Raw genomic sequence first — 24,546 nt, forward strand, 5'->3', positions numbered from 1 at the left:
TATCCGTTGTGACCCGTCCTTATCCAACGTGCTTGTCAAGATTCAAGGAAATGAGAATGAACGTGATGGCGGCCGTCATGCCGCCCCTGCTGAACCCCTTACATCTTAGAATCCCTTGAAAGGATCGTCACGGAAGTAGTCCTCCTCGCCGGCGGTTCTGCTTCCATGATAATAGTCGTCAAATCCTGCACGGTTGCCACGAGAGTGATAGCTGTCCCTATGTCGGCTCCGGCTTTGTCGCCGCCTTTGCTCCTTGCTACGCCTCCGAAGAGAGTGGCGAAACTCGTCATTCTCATCCGGATAATCGCTGAATTGCGAGAATGCTAGAGGGCTGATGAAAGCCTCCATCCGCACGGTTCCAATAGCATCGAAGAAGTTGCTGGGCCGAGATGATGCCTCCGAGGTGCGCCCTGACCCGGCCTGGCTCATGCCCCAGGTTCCCGTTCCAGACCCCGCTTGGCTCATACCCCAAGTTCCGGTTCCGGTTCCAGTGCCAGTGCTAGATGCCTGGTAAATGTCTGAAGAGCCTGCAGTTCCAGTGCTGTTGCCGGCTGTGCTGTTGGTTGCCTGATGCTGACCAACACCGCCGATAGGCCCAGAGAAGCCACGGAAGGAGAGCGGCGGCGGTACGTGACCGCCGGTGTTGCTTCGCTTACGTCCATGGACCATAGCTTGGTTCCGCTCATGGAAGCGTGGAATAAAGGGAGGCTCTGCCGCATCTCTCGAGTCATCGCGCGAGTGGTTGCTTGAGAAGCCGCCCACCGAGCTTGAGAAGCCACCCACGGATTCTGCGATTGGGAAGCTCATCACATCGCCCATCTGTGAAGACGGCGCGCTCGGGATGCTGGGGATGCTAGGGATGCTCGGTGGTCCAGGCCTAGGAGCTGCCGTGCGACCCTTGGCGAGACGGATCGAGTCTCTGATACCCCCGCGCTTCATCTTGGATCGGGGCTCTTCAAACTCGGGTAGTGGTGCTTGTTGGATCGGCGGCGGCGCTGAAATGATCTCGGGCACTGCTTGGGATGAATGCGCTAGGAACGACAGGGCCGTCAACCAGATATAATGTCGATCGGCAGATACTGCTGTAAACTTCAAGGCTCTCTGTGGCGTGAGAATGAGGATTGATCGGTTAAAGACAGGAGCCATGCCCTTGGGCGCGGCGTTGTCGTCCTTGACGTCCAGCACAGATTGGATCGTCACTGATTTCGTCAGCGATTCGAGGTTCGGGAGAGCGAGGGAAAGCAACTTACGTTTTCGGCCAGTCTTGCCCATCAAGGCACTGCCCGAGGACGGCTGCTTGCTGCTCCAGAGGATGGCCCTTTCATATGGTGCGAGCCAGACCCATCTCTTGTGCCGGTCGTTGCCAGTGTCGTCTTTGCCGTTGCTTTCTGGCACGCCAAACGACTTTCTTCTGCGGACGTACTTGAACATCCACTCACCAACCATGGCCTGTGCAATGGCATCCACTACACCAGTGCTCTGGGCACTGCTAGACATGAATGGTGGCGGGTCGGTACTACCAGTGTTGGCAGTATTAGACGTGTTGAACGTATTAAACGTGTTGAAAGTGTTGTCCGTGTTAGTTGAAAGCTTGCGTTGATGCCTAAACTGTCCACTATGTCGGACTCGAGTACGGGGAGTTGTGATGTCGTTCCGTGGCAGAGGGGGGAGGCTGGGGCTCTCAGGTGCCTCCGTAGAGGGAGACAACGGAGGGGGAGAGCGACTTCCTTGTCGACGGTGTCTCTGGTTGCGTGGCAAAGCAGCAGCGGAGCGAACCTTTCTGATGCTGCTCGCGCGGTACACACGACCGGAGCCTCGGCGCTGGAAGGTGTCTCCTCTGGTTGGGCTTCTCTGTCCGTCACTTGGGGCGCTCGCACTGAATGGAAGCTTCCGCGAGCTAGCTCGGGTCGGGATCGGGAACGGTGGGTTATTGGATTCGGGCAGGCTTGGGCTCCTTGAGCGGCCTTGATGACTTGCGATACCATTCTGGATCATGGCCGCCTTTCTCATCACACTTGCCCGGTTAGATGACATGCCGGCAGGTCCCTTCTCGTAGGCTCTGCCAGACTTGCTCGAAGACATTCGACCCATGCCATCCTTATCAGCGTTACGGTAAGCCTGATGAAGCTCTGCTGCCACACGTGGTCCCTGGCGCATCGTGATTTGCTCAGGGGATGTTGGGATTGTACCATTGGTCCCAGTCGTGCCCGTTGAGCTGCGTTTGCCAGGGCGACTCGAGATGGACTTTGGTCGGGGTGCAGACAAGGCTGTCCGATACTCAGAATCGCTCATCTCAACATCTCCAAACTCATCTGCCTCATCAGAGCTTCCACCATCGAAGCCAGCAAACAGGCTGCTGAAGCGATGAGGCCTCCGCACAGGCGCCCGCTGGCTCGACAAAGGACCATCATCATTGTTTCCGGGATAAGCGTCGTGGAGGGTGTCATCGTCGGCAACCGAGATTGGAGACGAGGGCATGTCGCTCAGGCTTCGCTTGGTTGTCAGCCGGCGGGGGTTTCGTGGTGGAACGTTGCCCGGAACAGGTGTAAAGTTCTTGGCAGATTCGTTGACAGGGCTTGGGTTCGGGGATGAAGGTCTTGAGGAAATGGCAGAAGGTTGGAGATGGGCTGGAAGGAGGGCCAGCCGCTTGTCGGTTTGGATGCCTTCTGTCTGAACTCCGGCTTCAGTCGTCGAAACTGGGGAAGACAGATTGACTTGGCAGCCAAAGTCCTTGAAATATTGCGGCAGCCGTGGTTCGCGAGGTGTATTGGGACGACTGGTGGGAGGGTGAACACTAATGCTAGGGATTGCCAGGGGGGGAGGAGATGGAGGGGGGACAGGTGAGGGCGCGCGGACAGGCAGTGCGTCAGTCTGTGTCGACGATGTAATCATCACAGGCTTCTTCTCGACCGGCGGTTCCACTACTGGGGGTGGTGGTGGAGGAGGAGGGCGAGTAGGTGACTTTGGCGTCTTGGGAGGTGTCAAGGGCTCTTCCATTGTCTGGGCAGCGGCAGAGACCATGAGACGTCTAGGCGTGGGTGGTTCAATGCTGAGCGGACGGTTGATGTGAACTCGCTTTCGGCGCTGGTTTGCCTCTATCTCACCATCTGCCCGTGGCGAGCACTCAACTTCTGGTGACTTGGCGCGAACAGGAGGCTCTGGAGTAGCGGGCTTCGCGGGAGGAAGCTTGGGTGACGGAGGCGGCGAGTACTGGATGCCCGTGTCGGTATATGACACCTTTGGAGCTGGAGGGTGCTGTTCCTCCTCATCCTCACCGTCTTCGCCCTCCAGAGCTTCGAGTACTGCCTGGTTCTTGAAGAGTCTGCCACGTGCTACGCTTCCCGGTCGTTTGATACTCTCCAAGCTCTGGTTGCGACCGTGTAGGCGGTGCAGGACACTGTCGCGGCTGAAGTTGCGTACATGGAAAGACGTTGCGTGATTCGACATGGCACTCTCACGGCCATCCAGATCGCTCATCTCATCTTCGTCGTCGTCAAAGTTGAGCTCATCAGCAAGCGAGTTGCCGTTCAGCTTCGCCATGCCAGGGCCGCTCATGATAGAGAATCGGACGCTGTTGGTCATGCTCATAGTCCTCACACTTGCAGCATCATTTTCTCGACCGCTTTCCTCAACTTCGCTCTCATGGCCTGGGCCGGTTCCGTTGTTGGCCGCATTGTTCATCTGAGCTTGTTGATATGCCGCAACCTCATCAAGAATGGTCTTCAGGCGACTTTCGGCAACGTGGATTCGGCGTTCGAATTTCCGTCTCTCATCTTCCCAGCCGTCCTTCTCCTGTGCCCAGAGTTCATGGACCCTTTGCGAGTCCTCCTCTTGACTTCGGATCTTCTTTTGCGCGGCCTCAAGTCGTTTCCTGGTATCAGATACTGATTCAACTGCGTCATCTCTTTCTCGAGCCAGTTCGCCCAAAGCAGATGATGTTCCGCCCTCGAGGAGCGATAGTTGGCGCTTTAGGGACCGACTTTCCTTTCCTGTCTCGGTAAGATCTTGTCTCAACGTCTCCCTTTCCTCTTTTGCAGCATGAAGAGATGTCTCTAGAATCTCGATCTGTTTGAACTTTTCCTCCTGGTCTCTTCGAAGGGCCAATATCTCAGACACCAGATTGGCATGCAATGTGGGAGTGAATCGTCGAGGGTCAAGGATACTGATGCTCTCATCTGTGGTGACGTCCCGAGATGAGCGTTTGGATGCCATGTCGCTTGGTAGAGGCGGAGGTGAGACTCCCTTTCCAGGTGGTGTGATTGAACGCCGGGATTTCCTTGATGTTCGTGAAGGTGTGCGGTATGGTGTATCATGAGGCGTCGGCAAAGAGGTGGCAGCCGGGCCGCTGAGATACTCGTCGTCGGTCTCCCACACACCCATATTGAAGAAGTAAATGCGGTTTCACGAGTTGAGTGTGAAGCAATTTGATACTGATAGTCATCGGCTGACTCTCATGTAAAGTCGCTGGCGACGGGAATGTCGGTCCAAACCCGCCAAGCTGGCTGCACTCGTCGATCCTCCAGTGCAAACCTGTGCACGTAACGCTGTTATTGAAGAAGGCCGTAAGCTATTACTTGGGGCTGATACAAGAGCCCAAGCGCTGTAACAGGCTCGATGTCAGCCACCGGAAGGTCAAATAGGGGCATCAAATCGTAACCACTTACATCGCGTAAAGTGAGCTTGAAAAGAAAAATGAGCTTGAAGTGAAGTGAAAAAGTGACCTCTGTCGCATGAACAAGTTAGTCTCAGATGGTTTCTGATGTGTGAACTCGCCGCCATGGACGAATGGCAGCGATCGGAGATGACGACGCACCTCGAGGAAAGAAGGATGTTTTATACAAAGTACAAGGGATCCAGGTTAACGGTAGGCCCCGTGCCAAGTTAATGCGACAGACGATTTGGTCGTGGAAAGGCTCCCGTCGATCGGAGGGGCGAAGACAAGGCCAATGCGTGGTGGCAAGCTGAGTTGTGGAGGTGGTCGTGTACGGGAATTGAATGGAGCTTATAGGAGTCGGAACTGAAGCAAAGCTGGATGTGGCCGTCCACCAAGTCGTTATAGAACACGCAAGAACAATTCGCAAGCTGCAGCCAGGAACCAGTCAGCTAATCAAGCCTCGAGGCGAATGAATGGATCGAGTCGAAGGACGCGCGGGAAGATCGTGAGGATCGTAACAGGAGGACGCAAAGACATGGCCAACAAAAAGAAGAGGGATGGGACCGGTGGAATCACGGTCCACGGGACGGCCCGGCTGAACGTACAATGAGAAACACAAAGCAATAGCGTCAATAGTCCAACCTCGTCGCTCACTCTCGCAATTACCAAGAGCGGAGTGTCATGACCTCGAGTGGAGGAGTTGACTGGACTGGATGGACGATGAGGGAAAGCAAACGAAGGGCAGTTAGCTAGATGGATGTCGTGGGGTAGACGAGCGCAAAGCGGGAGAGCCGGACGAGCATCAAAAGCCAGCACCAGCACCGGCAAAAGCACCAATCCAGGGCCAAAGCGAAACAATCAAGACAAGGAGAGGCGAGCGCGAAAGCAGGAAAAGGAGGAGAAGAGTCGTCTGAAGGACAAGACAATCAAGACAAGAATCTCGAGGGTCCAAGGACAGTGACGCGGGTGTGTCCCTCAGGTGCCAAAAAGTGATCGGAGCACACGCGGGCGCAGAAGACCAGAACCCTGTTAAGTATACACCTGGTCGTGAGGCGTTCACCTGAGGGCCTCAACCACGCCAGGGTCTAGAGTGAAGAAGGCAAAGCCTTGCAGGTGAGAGCTCAGTTGACAGCGGCGAGCAAGCTCGCCCAAGGTACGTACCGGCAGTGCTCTCGCGGCTGAGGAGACGACCCAACATGGGGTTACGATAATGGCATGGGGGGCTTGTGGATTTGGAGCGGAAAGGGGAAAGGCGGGAGTGTTAGGCGACGGGAGGTGGAGCGAGGCCGGAGGCCCGAGAAGACGGGCCTGGCTTTCTTTGATTAAGGGTCGACGAGGCTTGCTCACTTGGCTGACGATGGAAGATGGAGGGTGGCGGTCGCGGAGATGGGATGCTCTGTCTGCGGTAATGAATAGCAGGAGTCAGGGCCGGCCGGGTGAGGCGTGTCGAAAGGGGGACGGCTGTCTGATATTCGCAGAGACGAGAGGCTGATGGTTGGATGTGAAGGTGTCTCATACCCCAACCCAAACACACGGCTCAAGAGCGGCCGAGAGAAGAGCAATGCCAGCCAGCCAACGGCTCTCCATAAGCCTGATGCCAGCTCCGGATTGGCTTGTCTTGTTTCCATCCTCGTCGGCGACTTGGGACCATTCCTTTCCTCTTCTCCTTCGCCCAGTCGGCACCTCTCTGGATTCGACTCGCCCGAGGGGTCTAGCTGGGCCTGGCCTAGCCGGCCAACCAAAAGGAAACTCATCTTGACTAGTCGAATGTGAAAGTGATGGGGCAGGCCAGGGTCTGCAGTTGGCTGCAATTCAATTCCCTCTCGACATCCTGGCTCTCGGGAATGAGCCCCGCAGACACCGCGAAAAGAGAGAAAAAAGTGATTTGTTGATGATTGTGCTCAAGTTGAAGAGATGCAGAAGAAGGTGGATGTTGAAACAACGTTAATTTAGTGGCCGCCCAGAAATGGAAGTGAGGTGCACTGTAACCTTCCCAATCACCCGACGTGGGTGCGATGTGATGCCTGAGGCAGACGGTAAGGGCCCGGAGAACAAGCAGGAACCTCCTACATTCATCCAGGAATCATCCGTCAACAACTTTATCAGCTTGTTTCTCGGTGACGACCTCATGCCCATCAACGACCGAGCTGGAGCCCTGGGCAACCTCTCTACGTACCGCACCCACTCGCTAGCCAAGCTAAAGAGCCCTCCCCGGGAAAGCTAATGCAGCTTCCAGGACCCCCTGTAGCGCCGCAATATCGGCCCTGGATGGTTCCTGGGATGGTCCTGGCCTCACTTCGAGTGATCGAATAGGAGGTCCAGGATTTTCGTGCTCTTTTAGGAGCTGCAATTTCCTCTCGATGATCCTCTCCTTGCGGACATCGTATCCCAGACCTGGACTTGAGAGCCCATCCCCAAAGGGTCACGTTGGAGTTGGAGCTGTCGATGTGCGGGAGGAATCACCATCGTCAGATACGACAGACACATGCCGCTCACAACATGGGAGTTCCCTGCTTCTCCGCCCTCTTGCTTTGCCATCCTACAACGGTTTTTCCACTCAGGCCATGGCGTGACATATGCCGACCACTGCAATATTGACAGAAGTTGGAAATGCACCGGCTCACTGATCTTGTGGCAAGCAGCGAGAGTACGAAATGGCCCAGAAGTGGCTCCTGGCTACGTACGAGGCACGGGGTATTCCAGGCATCGACACGGCTGGGAAGCTTCCGGAGACGCTTGGCAGAGCCGGCGACAGGTCCAACAGGCTGGGACTTGGTCCTTCCTATACCTCTGAGCAAGCAATGCACGTACCACTCTCGCCCCAGGGGTGGTAGAATGGCTACAGAAGCCTCTGATCTCGGGGATGCTACTGTGTACGTTGACGGATCGTCCATGTCTCGGTTCCTCCTCAGCAGGCGAAGCTGTCAAAAAGCTGGCGGTAGTTGCCGGCAAGGCGAAGACAAGGCCAGGGTTCAAAGTCACCGTCAACGTCAACCAGGGCACCTCAACCGAGGCCGGCGACACCGAGGAGTTGCAACAGCAATGTTACCCCATTGCGTGGCTCCTGAATACTCACAAGTCCTCGTTCATAAGAGACGTTGCGCGGCTCTTAATAACAACCACTTTATCACAGATGTTGTCAAGACCACTCCGAGGGGGCTCGGCACGCAGAGATGCTCGCCTACACCCTGGCCAAAATATGGCCCATGGACACGAGCGAATGCACGGCAATGGCACATCCTGCACCCGTACATAAGTCCATGACCGGAGCTGTACCCCAGATGGCCGCTGCTCGAGCCCTTGCTGATGCTCCACTTGGAATGGATTCAGTTTGATTGTCAGCCCTCTCAGAGCAAGATTGCTCAACCAGGATTATGCCTTGAGCACTCATGGCACTCGCGAGCGAGTCTCCTTATCCCCAAGAAAATGAGTTCTGATGATGCAAGACATATGCATGCCGCATCGATATCACTGACCTCTCTGTTCCAGGCTTGGGGTCTTGACCCCTCGTCATCTCGTGCCTCGTATCATTCGGGCGTCAAGAGTTGTCGACTGACGAAGTGATTGACGCCTGAGAAACAAGCGAACCCCATGACGGCAAAGATCAGCCATGGAAAAACTGCCGAACGTCTTCTCCCCGCGCCTTATCGCCATCCCCTATGCATTATCGGTGATCTGGCTTACCCTGCCTCTCTCAGCCGCGTCTTCCTCACCAAAGCAAGCCACCCGTGACGGTCGGGGTCGGGAACAGATACGTGCGCTTCTTAGGAGCACAAACCAAGATCTTCCCCCTCCTTCGCCAGCGTCTGATTCTAATTGCAAACAGGGCACAATTCATCGTATGGATAACGCCCCAAACACGCAGTTGGAAATTAGCCCTGGTTGATTGCCTTGCTCCCGCTTCTCTGAAGAACCACCTTCATCAAAACCAGCCCCATTATGCTCACTAGTCGAAGCGCGGCCCGTGTTGACCTCGACCAAGAAGCAATTCTCAGCAGTTGGCTCAGGATCCATAACGCAATCCTAGCCAAGGTAGCAAAAGCCAACCGCCAGAAGCGACTCTTGTGATGACGGGCCTCGGGTCTACTTTGCCCGCCTTGTTTGCTACTTTACGAGCTCCACTTGGTCCGGCTGTCGACATGGATTTCGGCGTCCTTCGCGTCCTTCGCTTCCTTCTCGTTGGAAATACACGATGTGACCTGCCAACGCCTGAGAGATTCACCCGAACTTCCCACTCCGTTCCCTTCTCGGACGAGTACTGCACTAGCCGAAGGGTTCTTCGGCGCCGCTGGAGTGGTTCATGTCTTCGCGTCGCCTCATGGCCCATGCTCGATGCTAATGCCCAATGCTTGTCCTCATTGCCACATGAAACGTGTGGCTTCATTGACGGATCACGGATTCTTTCCCAATCGACCATTAGTTCCCTGCTCGGCATTTGTGACCACGGCTCAGAAAAGGAGAGTTTCGATGTTGGCTGAAGACAACCCACACCTAGCCTTGTTTCGACTTGCTTGTTTCTCTTAAACATGATGCCCCACTGTGTTTCTCACAAACGTCAGCTGCTTTCATCATCACTTGTTGGGACGTTTCCGAGAGGTCGGAAGGGATAAGTCCGTCACTCAGCTGTCGAATGACCTGTCATGTCGAGTTAGTTGACCCCTGCAACAAGTCCAACCCTATTAATTTCACAAGTATGTGAAACATCCAAGTTACGTTGTAGAAAAAGCAAAGATGGGAAAGGTGCGTTTCGAGCTACCCAAGAAGGATTTCGTCACCCTATCCGGCTCCCCCGGCTCCAGGGAGCCTCGTGCTTATTTCTCCGGCTCTTGTTTGCTGCTCGGGATGGTCATGTGGTAGAAACGATGTGCTTGACTCCTTACGAGCTGCATATACAACGGAGTTATCTTGGTCCACATATCCCTTGCATCGTTGATGATACGTATCGAGAAGTGTACGGACACTCGGGCTTAGCTTTGATGTTTCTGGAGAGAAAAAGCAAAGGCTGGATGGGGTACTGCGGAGTATTATTTACTTTGTCGCTTGTGGGCTCTCAACAACCAAGATGCCAACATCAGGCGGCGTTGACCGTTCTCCTGCGTCAATGGTGTGTTAACCCACCGACACTGGAACAGCATGATAGCTGATGCAGGGCGAGTGGGAATCGAGTGCTTCTGGGGTTCCATGTATGCTCAATTCCAAATGCCCATCTTGACTATGATGGTTATTCTCATGTCGACTAGACAGCGTTGACTCAGGGGCCAAATCACATCCCTTAACTCTCCACTGCAACCCATGAACAATTCTTAACTACAATGCCAAAACTTGAGCATACAACTCAATAAGGCAACTCGAAGTCGTTGGGGTCGGACAGAGTCCGTTCGGAACAACATGCCATAGTGTTGCCATACGACCAGCCGCACCTGTATCCCTCGCCTCACTTCAAGTCGTTGAACAAGCAAAGTTTGACCAAGCCACCTGAGAATTGACCCGCCCGGGCACAGGCGAGCATCGAGGTTCTTGCTTCTGCGATGCTCCACACGAAAACGGCGACATGCGGCGGCCAGCTAGCTCACAACTGTCAATGCGTGTGTATGTATGCAAAGTCGATCTCAGTCCCACAGTCAGCCACCCTGACATTGCCGGCAGGCCTCTTGCAAGTGGCGAGCGCACATGGCGGAATGATGTTTTTCTTTGCCAGCAAGTAACTGAGGCAAGAAGATCAGGGGCAGATCCTCCGAGTCGTGCTTTGTCCATAACTGACACCTCAACCAATCACGTCTTTGAGAGGGTCCTTCCAAGGGCCGCGGAGGCATCCTTCGATAGGCGGTGTATCAGACCATCATCCTCGATGCCCGTCCTCTGCATCATGTCGGCGCTTACGGGGGAAAAGTGCCGGCCGCCTTCTGCTTCCGCCTCGTGGTGATGCAGTATGCGACCTGACCTGCGGCCACGGGCCTAGCGTCCACGGCGGAGCGAGTTGCATCTTCAAAAACGAGAGTTGAGACGGAATTGCCACTCGGGTTTCCTCCGGGGACTTGTCTTGCGGGCGCCATCTCAGTCAGATTGCCGCTCAAGGCGCCGGACCTTGTGGTCTACCCATATCGGATACTTGTTGAGACTTTCAAACCACTGTACTGCACTCCCGATCTGCGATCATTAGCCGGACCATGCCTTCATGGAGAGCGGCGTAGGTAAACTTACCAAGAATGCCCATGAGCCTATAAACGTCGACAATGTCAACGCATACTCAACACCTGGCTGACTCATGCCAAAACCCAGCGCCCCGCAGAGCGTGAAGCCGATAGCCCCTATCAAGTTCCATAGCCCAATGTGCCATCCGAGGACGCCTGGCGCGGGGATGTACCAGCGAGGCTGGACCTCGAGCATGAAGAGTGTGCTCGAGACGATAAAGCCCGTGCCGCCGACGACCTGCGGGAGCCAGTAGACGCCGTTGAGAGCCGGCGTGGAGAGGTTGTTGAGGATAGGCGGTAGTGCTGTGAAGCCCGATATCCAGAATACGGTGGCACCAAACATTTGTGAGGAGCAGGCGAGGAAGCCTATCTCTCGAAAGTAGTGCGTCTTCAGTTCGTACCAGGTCGGCCACCAAGACCACATACGGCCATCTTCTGGCGAACTCTCGTCCACTTGATGCTGGCTGATAGACTTGCCAGCGACAAAGGTTCTCTTCTGAGCATGCGAGTGCCTGCATTGGTGGACAGTCTTGAGGTGGAGGACTCCATCTACACTCTCTTCGACTGCCCAGCCAAAACAGTCTGAACGGTTCTCGTTGACGGCTTCGAGCATGAGAAGTACTGAGCCAACCTCAAAGACTGTAGCTCCGACGAGAGCTGTCAGCCCGGCTGCCCAACCTGTCTCGCCGGGGAATTCTGTCGAAGGGTCTTGTACAGGTAACCAGGAGAAGAACCCGTTAACGACCCAGATGATAGAACCTTTACCTGTTTAGATATCCGGCTATCAAATGTCAGGGTTGGCTCATACCTATGGTAAAGATGACGGCGACATCATAGGACACATCCCAGATCGGATATCTCAAAAACATCTTTGCAATCCCTCTCATGGTCCGGTTTACTGTATTCGTCGGCTTCGGGCTCTTGGTCTTTTCGTGTTTGTGAGGATCGACATCGACGACCAGCGCATGTCGTCCCTTTCTGTTGTCTCGACTCCTCCAAACATAGGCAACCTTGGGAACTCGACCACTCGGTGGTAGTTGGTCTCTTTCAACCTCAGGCGCAGTAACCTGCCTCTTACCTGCCACCATGTACCGTTTCGTGGGATTCAGGAACTTGAAAGGCCCGGTGCTATGCTCTGCGTCATAGTGACGCCCAATGAAGTGGTCCCGTGGCCGTTTCATGGTGACGAGATGCCTGTGAGTTGGGAGTAATGCTGAAGGACTGGATGAGGGTGAGTCTTGGGGCATGTCCTCTTTTCTAGGTATTCAATGGACGTAGCCTGGAAGACAATGTCAAAGCGAAGGTTCCGGGGGGCGACAACAAATGCTCTGATGTTTTGGCTTATACGCCGCTAAGCAAGGAACGAGTTGCCGTTATCCGATATGACGAGACTGGGTACACAGTAAGCCTCTACGCCCATTTCAAGCGAGTCGATTACCTTGTCAACACGGCGAAATTATCTTCATATTCAAAAATACACCATGAAATTTTCAGCTGAACCCGAGTGAAAGGCTGGGATAAAGTCAATTGTGTGTGGCTTTGTCATCACACACCGGAATTGGTACAACTCGACTACCCTAGACACAAACACCCGAAACAAGGTGATTGATAATCGACAAAGACCTCATCCACGATCGCCTCAACCCAACAAACATATTGTTTGCTGATCAGTAATCATTCGGAGACTGTCCGATAGATCTCCTCTTCTCTGTCCATAGCCGAGGTCGTCTCTGCCTCAAGTCCATGTAACATCGTCATTAGAAGGGCGTAGAGCATCATGTGACGCATGTTGAACTTCCTACTTCATTGCGCAATCATCATCGGCCAAGAACCGAAGAGCAACATACCCCCCATAAGAAACACATCGAAAAGAAACCCCTAACCAAACATACTAATAACAATGTCACCGGGAGCCATCTCACCACTTAGCAAGGTGAAAGCCCTCACCTTTGACGTCTTCGGCACTGTCGTCGACTGGCGTTCATCCGTCACCGAGGAACTCACCTTGAGAGCCTATCGCAAGCTATCCTCCGACCTACCTCGGCCTCTCAAGTCCCGTCTGGAAGAACTGAAAGAAGACGACTGGGGCCGCTTTGCTCAGGAGTGGCGAAACTCCTACAGCAAGTTCACACTTGGCTACGACCAGAAGAAGGACTCGTGGAAGAGCATCGACCAGCATCACCACGACAGCCTCGTTACCCTTCTCAAGAGCTGGAACCTGACTGGCCTATTCAGCCCCTCCGAGATCGAATCCCTCAGCCTCGTCTGGCATCGCTTGACACCGTGGCCCGACTCATCGGACGGACTCCGAGAGCTAGGCAAGACATACAAGACCAGTACGCTCTCCAACGGCAACCTCGCCCTGCTCAGAGACCTCAACGACTTTGGAAACCTGGGCTTCCACGGGTTCCTCTCAGCCGAAAACTTCAAGGCGTACAAGCCAGACCCAGCCGTCTACCTCGGCGCGGCGCGGGAACTGGGCGTCGAGCCGCACGAGGTCGCCATGGTGGCGACCCACCTCAACGACCTCGCCGGTGCGAGGGCATGTGGCTTGAGGACGGTATACGTGGAGCGTCCGCAGGAGGAGGCATGGGCCAAGGACGACGAGAGGTATCAGCAAGCCAAGGACTGGGTCGACCTCTGGATCACGGAGGAGGAGGAGGGCTTCCTGACCCTTGCCCGTGGGCTCAAGGAGCTAGCCTGAGATGTGTGTTGTCCAGGACAAGAAGCGGCAGAGAAAGATAGTCGAACAGGGGGGTCCCCAATGCCCAGGCTGGTACCTACATGATTGGTAAACTGTGGCTGTATGCGAGTTGGTGAGCGAGTGCCTTAGTTGATAGACCAGGCGTATATTGTGCGTCGGAGCTTCTTCTCGTGCAGCAAGTAAGATATTAGTCGAATGCTTCCAAGCCTCTCGGCGTGGCTCGGCCGAATGGATTGTTTTGTCTTTTCTCCTTGTCGTTTTCTGAGGCCATCAAAGACATTGTGTGTGTGGTTCAAGATAGTCTTGCCGTATACACCACCAGATGCATCTGCTCACAACACCAACAAGACTAGCAATGACATGTGCCACCGCCAACGAACCCCATAATCACTTGTGAAAGTGTCAAGGGTTGCTGGCTCGGCCACAAAGCCGATGCGGGCGATGCATCAGAGATGTGACCTCGAGCGCACCGGCCCGAAGGCTTGCAACTCAAGTGACATGAAGTCCATAAGGATCTTCAACAAGGCAGACACACAATCCCCCGGACCCAGAAGCACACTAGCCTGCCGTCTGGAAAAGCCATGGGTTGCATTGGCAGGTGGGAGGGGAAGGAACAAGACTCGGCCTCGCTCAAAGGCCATCGAAGAAAGCCATGGCCTTTCCCCGGACCAAGTGAAGAGGGTGTGGAGTATGCGACTCTAGATGCAGCCGTTGGGAATGGCACGCTGTGGGTGAGGCAATTTAAGATATCCCATCTGTGGGAGGACATGGAAGAGAGAGAAAGAGTGTGTGTACCTGAAGAGACCGACAAGCACGGAAGCCGTTGAATGTCAGGCTAACCACGGAACCAAGTGGTCAACAAAGTGTGTCCGTGCCAGACTAACAACTTAAGCCTGTCTTTAACGTAATGCTCACGCGACATTGGATTCTATTTCTCTGACTGTTGAAAATACAAAGCCTCTTGTTCGACTCTGCGCCAACAGCCCGCTAATCTCACGACTGGAAGAAACCAGCTGCCTGTAAAGTACAAGTTGCCAGCGGCGTCATGGCACGAATCAGCCGTAGGCCCGTAGGAAGAAGGACATGCATATGCCCAACAGCAACCCATCTCGTTCGTTCCCCCGCAAAAAGGCTGGCCAAAACCTGGGAACCCCAGACAAAATCCCAGAGGCCCAACTGACCGGGCTCGCCGGATAGCACATCCGCCAGTCTGGGATGCCGGGTGTTTGAAAGGAGCGCAGTGGCCGGTTCAAGAGGCATCTAGGGCCGAAAGACGGCTTCTGATCCCACAAACACCCGAAGTCTTTAATGAGGTCTTGAAAACCAACCAATGAGCCGACTACATCCGCTGTAGAGGGGGGGAGGGAAAAAGTCTGGGGAAAAAGACGTCAAGATTACCCCATGGTCGCGCGCCGCGGACCGAGGATACGACCGAGAAGCAACTCCCTTCATGGTTGATTTAGGCTTGGGAAGCTTTTCATGACGTGGTTAGACCATGATATTGTATCTAACTTGGACAGGCAGAGCGTGCCCGTTGGAGGGACGGAGGAGGATCCATGGATGGGATGTCAATCGGTCCTATAAGGCCGGGGTGCGTGTTAAGGACCTTGGTAGCTCCATTAAGCTCCGATAGCTGAAGAGAAGACAGGAGTTAAACAGAAGAATGGGGAAGCTGGATGAGATGCCCTAAGGATGGGTGAATGACATCAGGCAAGAACGAAGGAATATTCCCGCATAATCAGCATCATGCTATTCTGCGCTGTCCCGGAGACTTTTTTTTTCCCCATCCATGTGCAAAACCGGTTGGTCGTCAACTTTGGAGGTTGTACCTATGTACTGTGAGTTAGTAGGTTTGGACGTTGACGTTTTGGTGTGGGGTAAAATGGGGCCGCTGGCCCGGCTGGACCTGCATCGAATCCAATCCCAAATATACCCGACCCGGCCAACAGGTGTCACCAAACGACGGATGGAAATATCCAGCTCGTGGAAAAGGGGACTTCAAGAACAAGATACCTGGCCGAGATGTACCTGGCACGTGTGTCTGTACAACTCACTGGCTCATTGATGTCACTGCGGGGTGTCAGACACGACAAGATCCAAGCAGTCGAGACAAACGCGTTCGGGGTTACGTCGAGGGGACGGTTCGCATGACGGTTTGATCCAATGCTGGGATTATGCCTGGAACCCTCTTCTGATCTTGCTCCATGAGGCTATCGGGTTGCTCGACTCTTACGTGTCTGCGGGGATTGGCCACCAACAGCACGGGCAATTCTTTCATGACCCAATCCCTAGAGCATGGCAAACAGGCAGGTCCAAGACAAGTCAGCTAGCTAGCACGAGAGCTATGATGCACCCCGAGGATCCTGAGGCTCACCAGCCCCTGGCGGTGCCAGCCGCTGTGCAGGCGCACGGCAGGGTCAAGGTCTGGGTCGCCGGCCGACGAGCATGGGCACACGACTGGAGTGACGAGACCAGATAGATGCCCGCGGGCGGGTATGCGGGTGAAGCACGGAGCAACAGCACCCGTGCGGTGCGGTGCGTGCCTGTGAGGGTCTCCCGTTGTCGAGTCTCTATCCGACTGACTCTGTGTATCCAACCCGCTCGCCGGAGTGACGGATGGTGCCCGACCCCATTACAGCACAGCCACCTCCCAGAATGTCGCACAACGACTCGTGGCCGGGCGGCTGTCTGTCTGGAGCGTCCCGGCCGTCTCCATCTTGTTTCGGGGCAGAGCCAGAGGTCGGGGCGAGCTTCAGGGAGAGACAGCAAAGAAAAGCAGGGTCCCTACCGAGACGGGCAAGGCGGCGCCCCATGTAGCGTACGACATGGGATAGCTCTGCTAGGCAGTCGTTTTTTCGGAATATTATGCGGTGGACTGACTTGGAAGATGGTGCCAAGCAGAGGGTATCAAGTAAACCGGGCTTCCTCATTTGCAGTGCAGTGCAGCACAGCGCCCCCCGTCGTGTGGTTGTGCGTGCCCTGTGGGGATCGTGAAAGTGAAAAGCCTCCTTTTTGCGCCACCTTGGAGAGAGGCCAGAGCCCCCTCCAGGGAGGGCCCTGGTCAGGGATCCAACCATGCAGTCACGATTCAACTGTCATTATCTTGAAATCGACCCCCGGGAAGCCGTTTCGTCCATAGAGACCAAGCAACTATATCACGGAGGCCATCCTGTGCGTCCTCTTTGGCCAAACCGGGCCCAGCTGACTCGGTCGACCGAATTGGAATGGGACGCTCAACGCCGAAGCATCTTGATGCTGGCCCTCAAACTCACCCTCATCCGCCGGGCGAGACCAGGACCGAGGGAAGGGAAGGGGAAGGAGGCGGCGGCGTCGTCGACAGCGATCCATGGCTCCATCTTTGGGGTTGCGCCGTGTCATTAAAACGGGACAAGCCTTTTTCTTTGCCCGCCCCTCAGGCCGGGTTCGGCTGGTGCCCAACGTTCCAGCCTCTCTCCAACCTCGGATTTTTTGGTGGAGAGCTCTCAGAAGCCGGCATGAGAGGGACGGAGAGGAGCAAGATCAACATCGACAGGGACAAAAATTCCCCAGAGTGGAGGACCGCCCATCAGCAGAGACCACAGCACGACACAGCTTGGGCATTAGAGCTTGCTTGTTGGAGATGGAGACCAGACTGGAGCCATCATTCATTCCCTTCCCTTGTCTGGGCGGGATTGCTTTGAAAGAACCCGAAGGGGGATCCAACCTGGACGACCCGCCAATGCCGGTCGCTGGAGCCGACAAGCGCGGCTCTGGAACTGCTGGGATCCGTGATTTGTTGCTCGTCGCTTCTTTTGCATCCATCGATTCGTGGCCGGCCGTGAAAAGATTTTTCATGTGCCCTTCCCTTCCCTTCTTCACCATTGTGCGATCTTCCATGCAGTTGTTGCATTTGCTGCAGCTCATGAGCTCATGAATGGGCTCAGCAATATGTCTGGCCCGCCAAGGTTGTTGACCGACAATTACGCCAGGCATGGAAGATATTTCCACCATGCAGGAGCAGCAGCAGCAACAGCGTCGTCTTGCGTGGAGTCGAGTGTGTAAACATCGCCAAACAACCCCCTCCAGTTCCAAAAAGCTCCCCTGGTCGGTGTACAGCCCGAGACAGCAGGGCAGGGCAGCTTCCAGGTCCATCCAACGGGTCACCCAGAGCTGCCTCAGCACAGGCCACCACCCCTTCTCCAGGGCTGCTCCTCCCCAAACCTCGCTATTCCCCCCTAGGACTGGACTTCCCGGGGAGACCAGGACCCTGTCCCCTCGGGCATCGTGCTAAAATATTGCGAGGTAACCTGCAGGTGAAGTTGCGGTATCTCAGCACCAGGCGCAGTGTAAGCATCTGCCGGCAAGGTGTCGCAGTACCTCGCAAGGACTTTGCAGGGACTGGAACCTGTTCTAGTTGACGAAGCCCAGGTACATACACAACCACACCACACCACTCACCAGTCCTGCGACCACCTGGCCCTTCCTGCGTGCTTGCTGCAAGCTGCAACCACCAGGTTGCTGCAGTAGGGGAAAGAAGCAAAATTTTAGGGTGGAAAAAGGAAAGAAGGGGAAAAAACGCAACCTCGGACGTAGCAACAAAGAAGAAGAAAAGAAAAAAGTCCCGTGAAGATTTTTTACTTCTTCTTTCTTTTCTTCACTCACAATAACTCGATTGACATTGGCCACTTTCGATATCCACGGCACAGCCTGCTCCGTGTATCGGATTGCAATTGTACTAACCCCTCACAAAGATCCAATCCCATCAAGAAATCCCAGAATCGAGAAAAAGACGTGACAAGAATTGCGACAGCAACAACATGTCCCCAAATGACCCCACCCCAACCACTAAGGCACGTCTTTGACCCAGTCAGGATGGTTCTTCAGTTACCTCACAGCCCAGCGCCGCCGTAGCGCGGGCAATGTTCCAATTCCCTCGACTCCTACTGTACAGAGTACGGATCAAGACCGACGACGCCAAGTATCTATCCTATCGCCGGTCGAGTCGCCCGCGCGCCGCGACGGTGCACCGCAACCGAGCCGTGACCCGGGCTCCCGGGTACTTGCCGACGGACGGTTCTGAGGCTTGTTGAGGAAGACAAGCCCAGCTAAATGCCATGCCCTGCCCGCGCCGTCAGGGATGAGCGAGCAGCTTCTCATGCAAGACGCATTGCTTGTTGGAGATGGATGCCATGAGCGCTCTTGGGTCGAGATTCAACCGCCCATCTGTGCAGGACAAGGCTCAGCAAGCAACGCTCTCCATAATCCAGGCACGAGCATTTCTCCCACGCAGCACCGCTCGAGTACCAATGCTCCAGACCAGATGCTTGCTTGCTTATCCACCAAACAAGGGGACACAATCCTCAAGGTGAAGAGGAGTGGGAGTCGCCCAGCAGCGGCTTTGGTGACCAGGGGGTGCACGTCGTCCGCCGCCGCTTCACCCTTCCGGCTTCATCCCTCGCCTATCAGAAGCCTCCAAAGGCCTCGCACCCTCGCTCGCTCCCATTCTTCGGGCTCGCCCACCGAGCCGATATCCTATCCAGGTCTACCGAGTACCTGCTACTGTTTGCTGCTGCGACGTCGAGGTGATTTGATTCCTCTTGGGTGTTGTCCCCCCCTCTCAGTGGAGGTTTGCCATGTCCCCCTTCAACCCCCTAATTCCTCTGCTCCATCCCACCTCAGGGTCCCCGTCCGTGAGTCCCCGTCCGTCACTCTATCTCGAGGTATCTCGGTCCTGGGCTGGCCGCCCTCGACGGACGGGAGTGGTGTGCTCTTGCATTCCCCTCTGGCCAATGCCCAACCGACTGAGGGTACCTCTGGGGCAGGTAAATCGCCCACACAAGGTACTAGGCCCTCTGCGAGGTGAGGTGGCTTGTCTGCTGCTGGTGCCCCCCCTAAAGTGACCCCGGAAGTCCTCTAGCCCCTCTGGACCCGGGCTGGCGAGTACCGCTGCTGCGTCCCCGTGCTGCATGGGTACCTTCAACCCAGGTACTTGGTAAAACCTGGCGCCCCGCCCGCGGGCGTGGATGGGCTCCATGCCATCCATGGATCCATGCCTGCTGGATGGATGCCATGGGCCTCCCAGCATCAGGTATGGAGGTACCAGCGCGTGCACGCAACCCAAGGTAGGGACGGATGTACTAAGCACCAAGCACCTCAGCAAAGCACAAGCACAAGCACCAAGCACCAAGCAAGCACCAGAAAAAAAAGTTCTCCACCCGGCCGTCTTTCCCAACTTCGCCTCCAGCGCCAGCTCCACGTCGACGCCTAGACCAAACATCCATCTAAACTTGAGCTGCCCTCTTGTCTTGGTCTTGTCCAGTCCTCTGTCTCTTTTCTTGGACACTGCTACCTGCGTTATACACTCACTACCTCCATACCTACCTTGCCTTGCCTTGCTACTCTTACCTCACCTTGCTAAATCTGTTCCTGCTTGTTCGCCACTGGCGCTCGCTCACCCGTTTGGCATCCACTCATCGCTTGCTTGCTTGCTTGCTTCTGGATTGCTTGCTTGCTTGCCGCCTCGCGCTGCCTTGTGCCTTGCCTCCAGTCGCCTCGCCTCCGCCTCCGCTCTCTGCCTCTGCCTTGCCGCCGCCGCAGCTGCAATTGCTGGGTCACAGCTCTTTTTGCTCCATCAAGCCACCCCCTCCTCCCGTCGTCCCTCGTCTTCGCCTCTCCTCCGCTCGTGACGACGACCTCACCAACTCCAACCACCCTCGATCCATAACCTCGAGAGCCTCATCACCGACCACACCCTCCTTTCTCCCACCCTCCTCCTCTTCTCCTCTCCTCTCCTCTCCTCTCCTCGGTCCTCCCTCGCCTGGACCCTTCTACCCCTTGAGTCTCCTCTTCCCTCTCGCATCGACTTCTCTTCCCCCTCGTCGATTTCTTCGCCGTCGCCGTCATCATGGCCGGCCGAATGGTGCTGTACAAGCTGGTGGTATTGGGAGATGGTGGCGTGGGAAAGACGGCTCTCACCATCCAGCTATGTTTGCAACACTTTGTCGAGACTGTGAGTTTTCATCTACCTGCCTGTGCTTGCTCGCACCCAGTGCATGGGACCTTGAAGTTGACCCCCTGTTATAGTACGACCCGACGATCGAAGATTCATACCGAAAGCAAGTCGTCATTGACGGCCAGCCGTGCATGCTCGAAGTGCTCGATACTGCCGGACAGGAAGAGTACACGGCGCTACGAGACCAATGGATCCGTGACGGCGAAGGATTTGTCCTAGTCTACAGCATCTCTTCACGCTCATCCTTCACCCGCATTAAGCGATTTCATCACCAGATTCAACGAGTCAAGGAGTCGTGCGCCTCGTCGCCGTCGTACCCCGGCTCACCTATCTCTGCCGCCAACCCCCAGTTGCCCGTGCCTATCATGCTCGTCGGCAACAAGAGCGACCGAGTCACCGAGCGAGAAGTTTCAACGCAAGAAGGTCACGCCCTCGCACGCGAGCTAGGCTGTGAGTTTGTCGAGGCCTCGGCCAAGAACTGCATCAATGTCGAGAAGGCCTTCTACGACGTAGTTAGGATCCTACGTCGACAGCGGCAACAATCTTCACGACCCTCAGAAAGGTCCAGTGGCCGAACGCGAACAGGCAACGGCGACGCGAGAGGCGGTGATCGCGACGATAGACACCGAAGGAAGAACGAGCGAAGCAAGTCCAAGTGCATTGTGTTATGAGCGACCACGCCCGCACTGTAAGAGGAATGCTTCCGCCAATCAAGAGGAGGGAAATAAGACGACAGTAAAAAAATGAAGACAACCAGAAAGCAAAGGGGGCCGGCGATGAGAAGCCGGCGACGACAACCGCGGATGAGGGGTCGGCAATGGCGCGACCCCTCACCCACGACGGGATATGCCCGCCGACTTGGAGATGATTGGCGAGACACAGCGGGAGGCACGGAGAGACGGACTTTATTCTTTTCCTGCAATTTTAGATGGCCATATGCCCAACGACGAGGGCGGCATGACGACGCAGCATCGAACGACGAACGAAAGCAGAAGCAGTTCCGCACCGGCGAATGGCGTACGAACAAAAAGAGGCATATTCTTGGGGCGCTAGGTTATCTATTGACATTTATACTATTCTTATTTCCAAAATTTACGACCAAGACCTGGGAGGCGTTATTGTCTGTCAATCGTGGGGTTCTTCACAGTCGTGTATGACGACGTAGTTTCTGGAAAGCTACCCTGTTTTGGTTCGCTATCTGTCTATCTATGCCGTGGGGTTTCTCGAGTTTCAACTCTCAGTCTCGGCTGGACGTTTGTGGTCTACCTTGTCAGCGGTCTCCTGTTTGGCAGCCGACTCTTGGACGGACCCTGGCAGGGAGGGACAAGACGACGGCGTTTCGCTCTGGCATGACTCGATTGGGGAGGGGATACGAGGGACTAGTTGGTCGAGGTTGAGCAACTCGAATGTCCATGATGGCTGGGTTTGACTTGACGTGTTTCAAGCCTTGCCCCCATGGAAAGACGGGTGCCCCTCGGCGGGCAGGGACAGACGGTTCTGGAACAGGACAAGCGAAGTGCGAACGGCGGGTAGCAGAATGCATAATCTTGGCTTGTCCATGCTCACATCTAGGGGAGGATGGGGTGGCTTAGCTGGCCATGGCGGCTGGATCTGGCAGCAAGCGATGCAGAGAAGAGCAGGGGTGACGAGATGGAGCTGGACGGCGTGGGAGGGCGTGGGCAGCTGGGCCGATGTATCTAAATGACGGCTCGCCATACAAGAGCAAGATGAAATGAAGATGACCTGAAAAGCACCGAGATTTTGGGATGATCCCCTGTATTGGGAAGTTGGAGTTGTGTCATTAGCGATGGGGATCCATGGGATGGGATGGAGGGACCCTTGGTTAGCGGACGGCCCCATCCACGGATCCATCCATAGATGGATAGAATGAATGAGTGAATGAATCGAGGTCTAGCCTCATTTACATTTGGGTGTATTGTATTTACATGGGCGCACTTTTGACACTTTGACGAGCAGGCGTCGCGTTGCATGTTGTCGCAGTCGATCGATCCCTGTGTGCGGCGCACGGAGCAGGCAAAGCTGGGGGAGACATGCGATCCATAACCACTAGAGGTAGATGGATGGGCGCAGCCGCGTGCGTGTTGTTTCTGATGACGATTTCGAAACAGTTTCCCCCCAGCTGATGTCATGCGCAATGAGCTGAAGCTCGTGTCTGAGGCTGTCTAGCATGTATCATATCACGAAGTGCTTCCCTGAAGGAGTGACAGTGACAGTGACAGTGGCAGTGGCTCTGGATACCAAAGACATGGCATGGCAAAGGCAGGGCTGTCGAATCCAACCCAAATCTCATGGGCGTCGGTCCATCAGAGGTGGGGGTTCTCTTGACACCATCCATCCATGCCATGCCATGGGGACGGGATGTCTCTTGTGTTGGTGGGGGATAGGCTACGTACGCGGGAGAGAGAGAAGAAAAAAAAAAAAGGCAGAGGTTGGCTCTACAGTAACTAATCTACTGGTGTCTGTGTGGGCTGCCACAAAGGTTCCCCGATGGGATAAGATGCGTGTACTTGATACAAACACGGTCAAGTTTTGCTATCTGTTGATTTCCTTCCACACCTTTTTTCCAAAATGTTGTGAACCTTTTTTTTCTTGTTCCCCCCACGCAAGGGCCTACCTACCTGTTAAACCATGATCCCTCTCACACACTCACTCTCTCGAGATGGCGCCAAGGGGGGTGGGCTCTTGTCTTTTTGTTTTCTCCTCAAAGTACTCATGTTGTGACGACGCACGTACACGCACACAGGAGGAGTACATCGACACGATTTGGGGGTTGCAGATGGTGGCGCTTTGCCTTGGGAGATGCAGGGTCGAGAGGGAAACATGGCAAAACGGGCAGAGTAGAGAGACGTTTCGGGACAGCAAGCCATAATGGACATTGGTGTCCGTAACGTAACGTGAGCAATTAGATCTAATGAAAAGCTGTCAAAACAAGACTAAAAGATGTCATTCATTATTGCCCGGTCCTTTGGGGGGAAATGCTTCAACATGACAGGCTCATAAAGTGCCGGCCGGGCCTTTGCTACGAATGGAAACAAGAGCGATGACAACGTCCCCTCTCCCTCTCATTGATGCGGCTTTTTTTTTTTTTTTTTTTTTTTCGTTGCGTGTGTGTCTTGCAGATCGTCCTAGATACCTACATAGTGTAGACGCTTCCACCGCTTCTAGCTTCGTTCACTAACACAGAAGCATCCGATGCCGATGCTACCGGCTCAAACTCCGAAGACCGCGCCGTTGAACAAGAGTCCATCAAGACCAGCCTTTCGGTAGCATCGCGCGAGGAGAGTAGGGTTCCCTCTCCACTCCTGCTGTCTCCCCCCTGGCTGGCGTGGAAAGTAAGAAAAGAGGACACTTTTTCTACTACGTAGTATAGCTCTTCCTACTTGCTTGCCTTAGTTTTTCGTTCTTCGGATAGGACAAGACCCGAGAACAAGTTTTCCCTCCCCTCATGCGCGCTACCAATTACTACATACTCCCCGAGACGGCGTCAACACCGGAGGAGGTCCGGCCGGCGGACGGTGTGCTGATCGGAGGCTAGCACACGGGACCAAGGAGCGCTTGGGCCTACCCCTTGCGGCGGACTTGCGGACAATGGGACTCTCTCCCTCCGAGGACATGGAACGTTTTTCCCATCTCCATGGTACATACAACCATATGCTTGTGTGTCCCCTCATTCCGGTAGAATGGCGGAAATGCACCAAAGGGGGAAGGTAATCAGGGGCAACAGAAGAGAGAAACTTTTTTATGATAGAAGAAGCCAGGGAAACTCGGGGAACAGGGGAGATTGGGTCCCGGAACCGGGGTACCTAGAGAATGGATACAATGAACCCTGGAACAAGACAAACAAAAAGGGCATCTAGGTTACGGACAGATACGGATACTAACTAGAGAGTGATTAGGGCCCTTACACGTAAGAGTTGAACGACATGACAGAATCTCCCAAAGGGTCATCACCTGCATTACCAAGCCCTTCCTTCCAACGTCAGAT

General features: G+C 54.9%; 4 protein-coding genes across 4 annotated transcripts; 2 read left to right on the top strand and 2 right to left on the bottom strand.

The window, feature by feature from the left end:
• Window positions 1–105: 105 nt before the first annotated feature.
• Window positions 106–4,380, bottom strand: LRP88_02763 (PH domain-containing protein; the record flags this gene model as incomplete). Its single annotated transcript, XM_083239403.1, has 2 exons — window positions 106–1,199; window positions 1,251–4,380. 2 exons carry the CDS (start codon window positions 4,378–4,380, stop codon window positions 106–108), a joined length of 4,224 nt encoding a protein of 1,407 aa, XP_083104533.1.
• A 6,328-nt stretch (window positions 4,381–10,708) lies between these two features.
• LRP88_02764 (uncharacterized protein) lies at window positions 10,709–12,026 on the bottom strand (the record flags this gene model as incomplete). Its single annotated transcript, XM_083239404.1, has 3 exons — window positions 10,709–10,801; window positions 10,856–11,604; window positions 11,654–12,026. The coding sequence occupies 3 exons, from the start codon at window positions 12,024–12,026 to the stop codon at window positions 10,709–10,711; spliced, it is 1,215 nt and encodes a 404-aa protein (XP_083104534.1).
• Window positions 12,027–12,745: 719 nt separating this feature from the next.
• LRP88_02765 (HAD-like domain-containing protein) lies at window positions 12,746–13,549 on the top strand (the record flags this gene model as incomplete). The annotated part of the gene is made up of 1 exon (XM_083239405.1): window positions 12,746–13,549. One exon carries the CDS (start codon window positions 12,746–12,748, stop codon window positions 13,547–13,549), a length of 804 nt encoding a protein of 267 aa, XP_083104535.1.
• Window positions 13,550–20,432: 6,883 nt separating this feature from the next.
• On the top strand, window positions 20,433–21,211 carry LRP88_02766 (ras family-domain-containing protein; the record flags this gene model as incomplete). Its single annotated transcript, XM_083239406.1, has 2 exons — window positions 20,433–20,537; window positions 20,612–21,211. The coding sequence occupies 2 exons, from the start codon at window positions 20,433–20,435 to the stop codon at window positions 21,209–21,211; spliced, it is 705 nt and encodes a 234-aa protein (XP_083104536.1).
• Window positions 21,212–24,546: the final 3,335 nt, after the last annotated feature.

This window comes from Fusarium phalaenopsidis (genome assembly GCF_050370095.1).
Source record: "Fusarium phalaenopsidis strain FUZ10S chromosome Unknown contig_32286, whole genome shotgun sequence".
Classification (NCBI taxonomy): Eukaryota; Fungi; Ascomycota; class Sordariomycetes; order Hypocreales; family Nectriaceae; genus Fusarium; species Fusarium phalaenopsidis.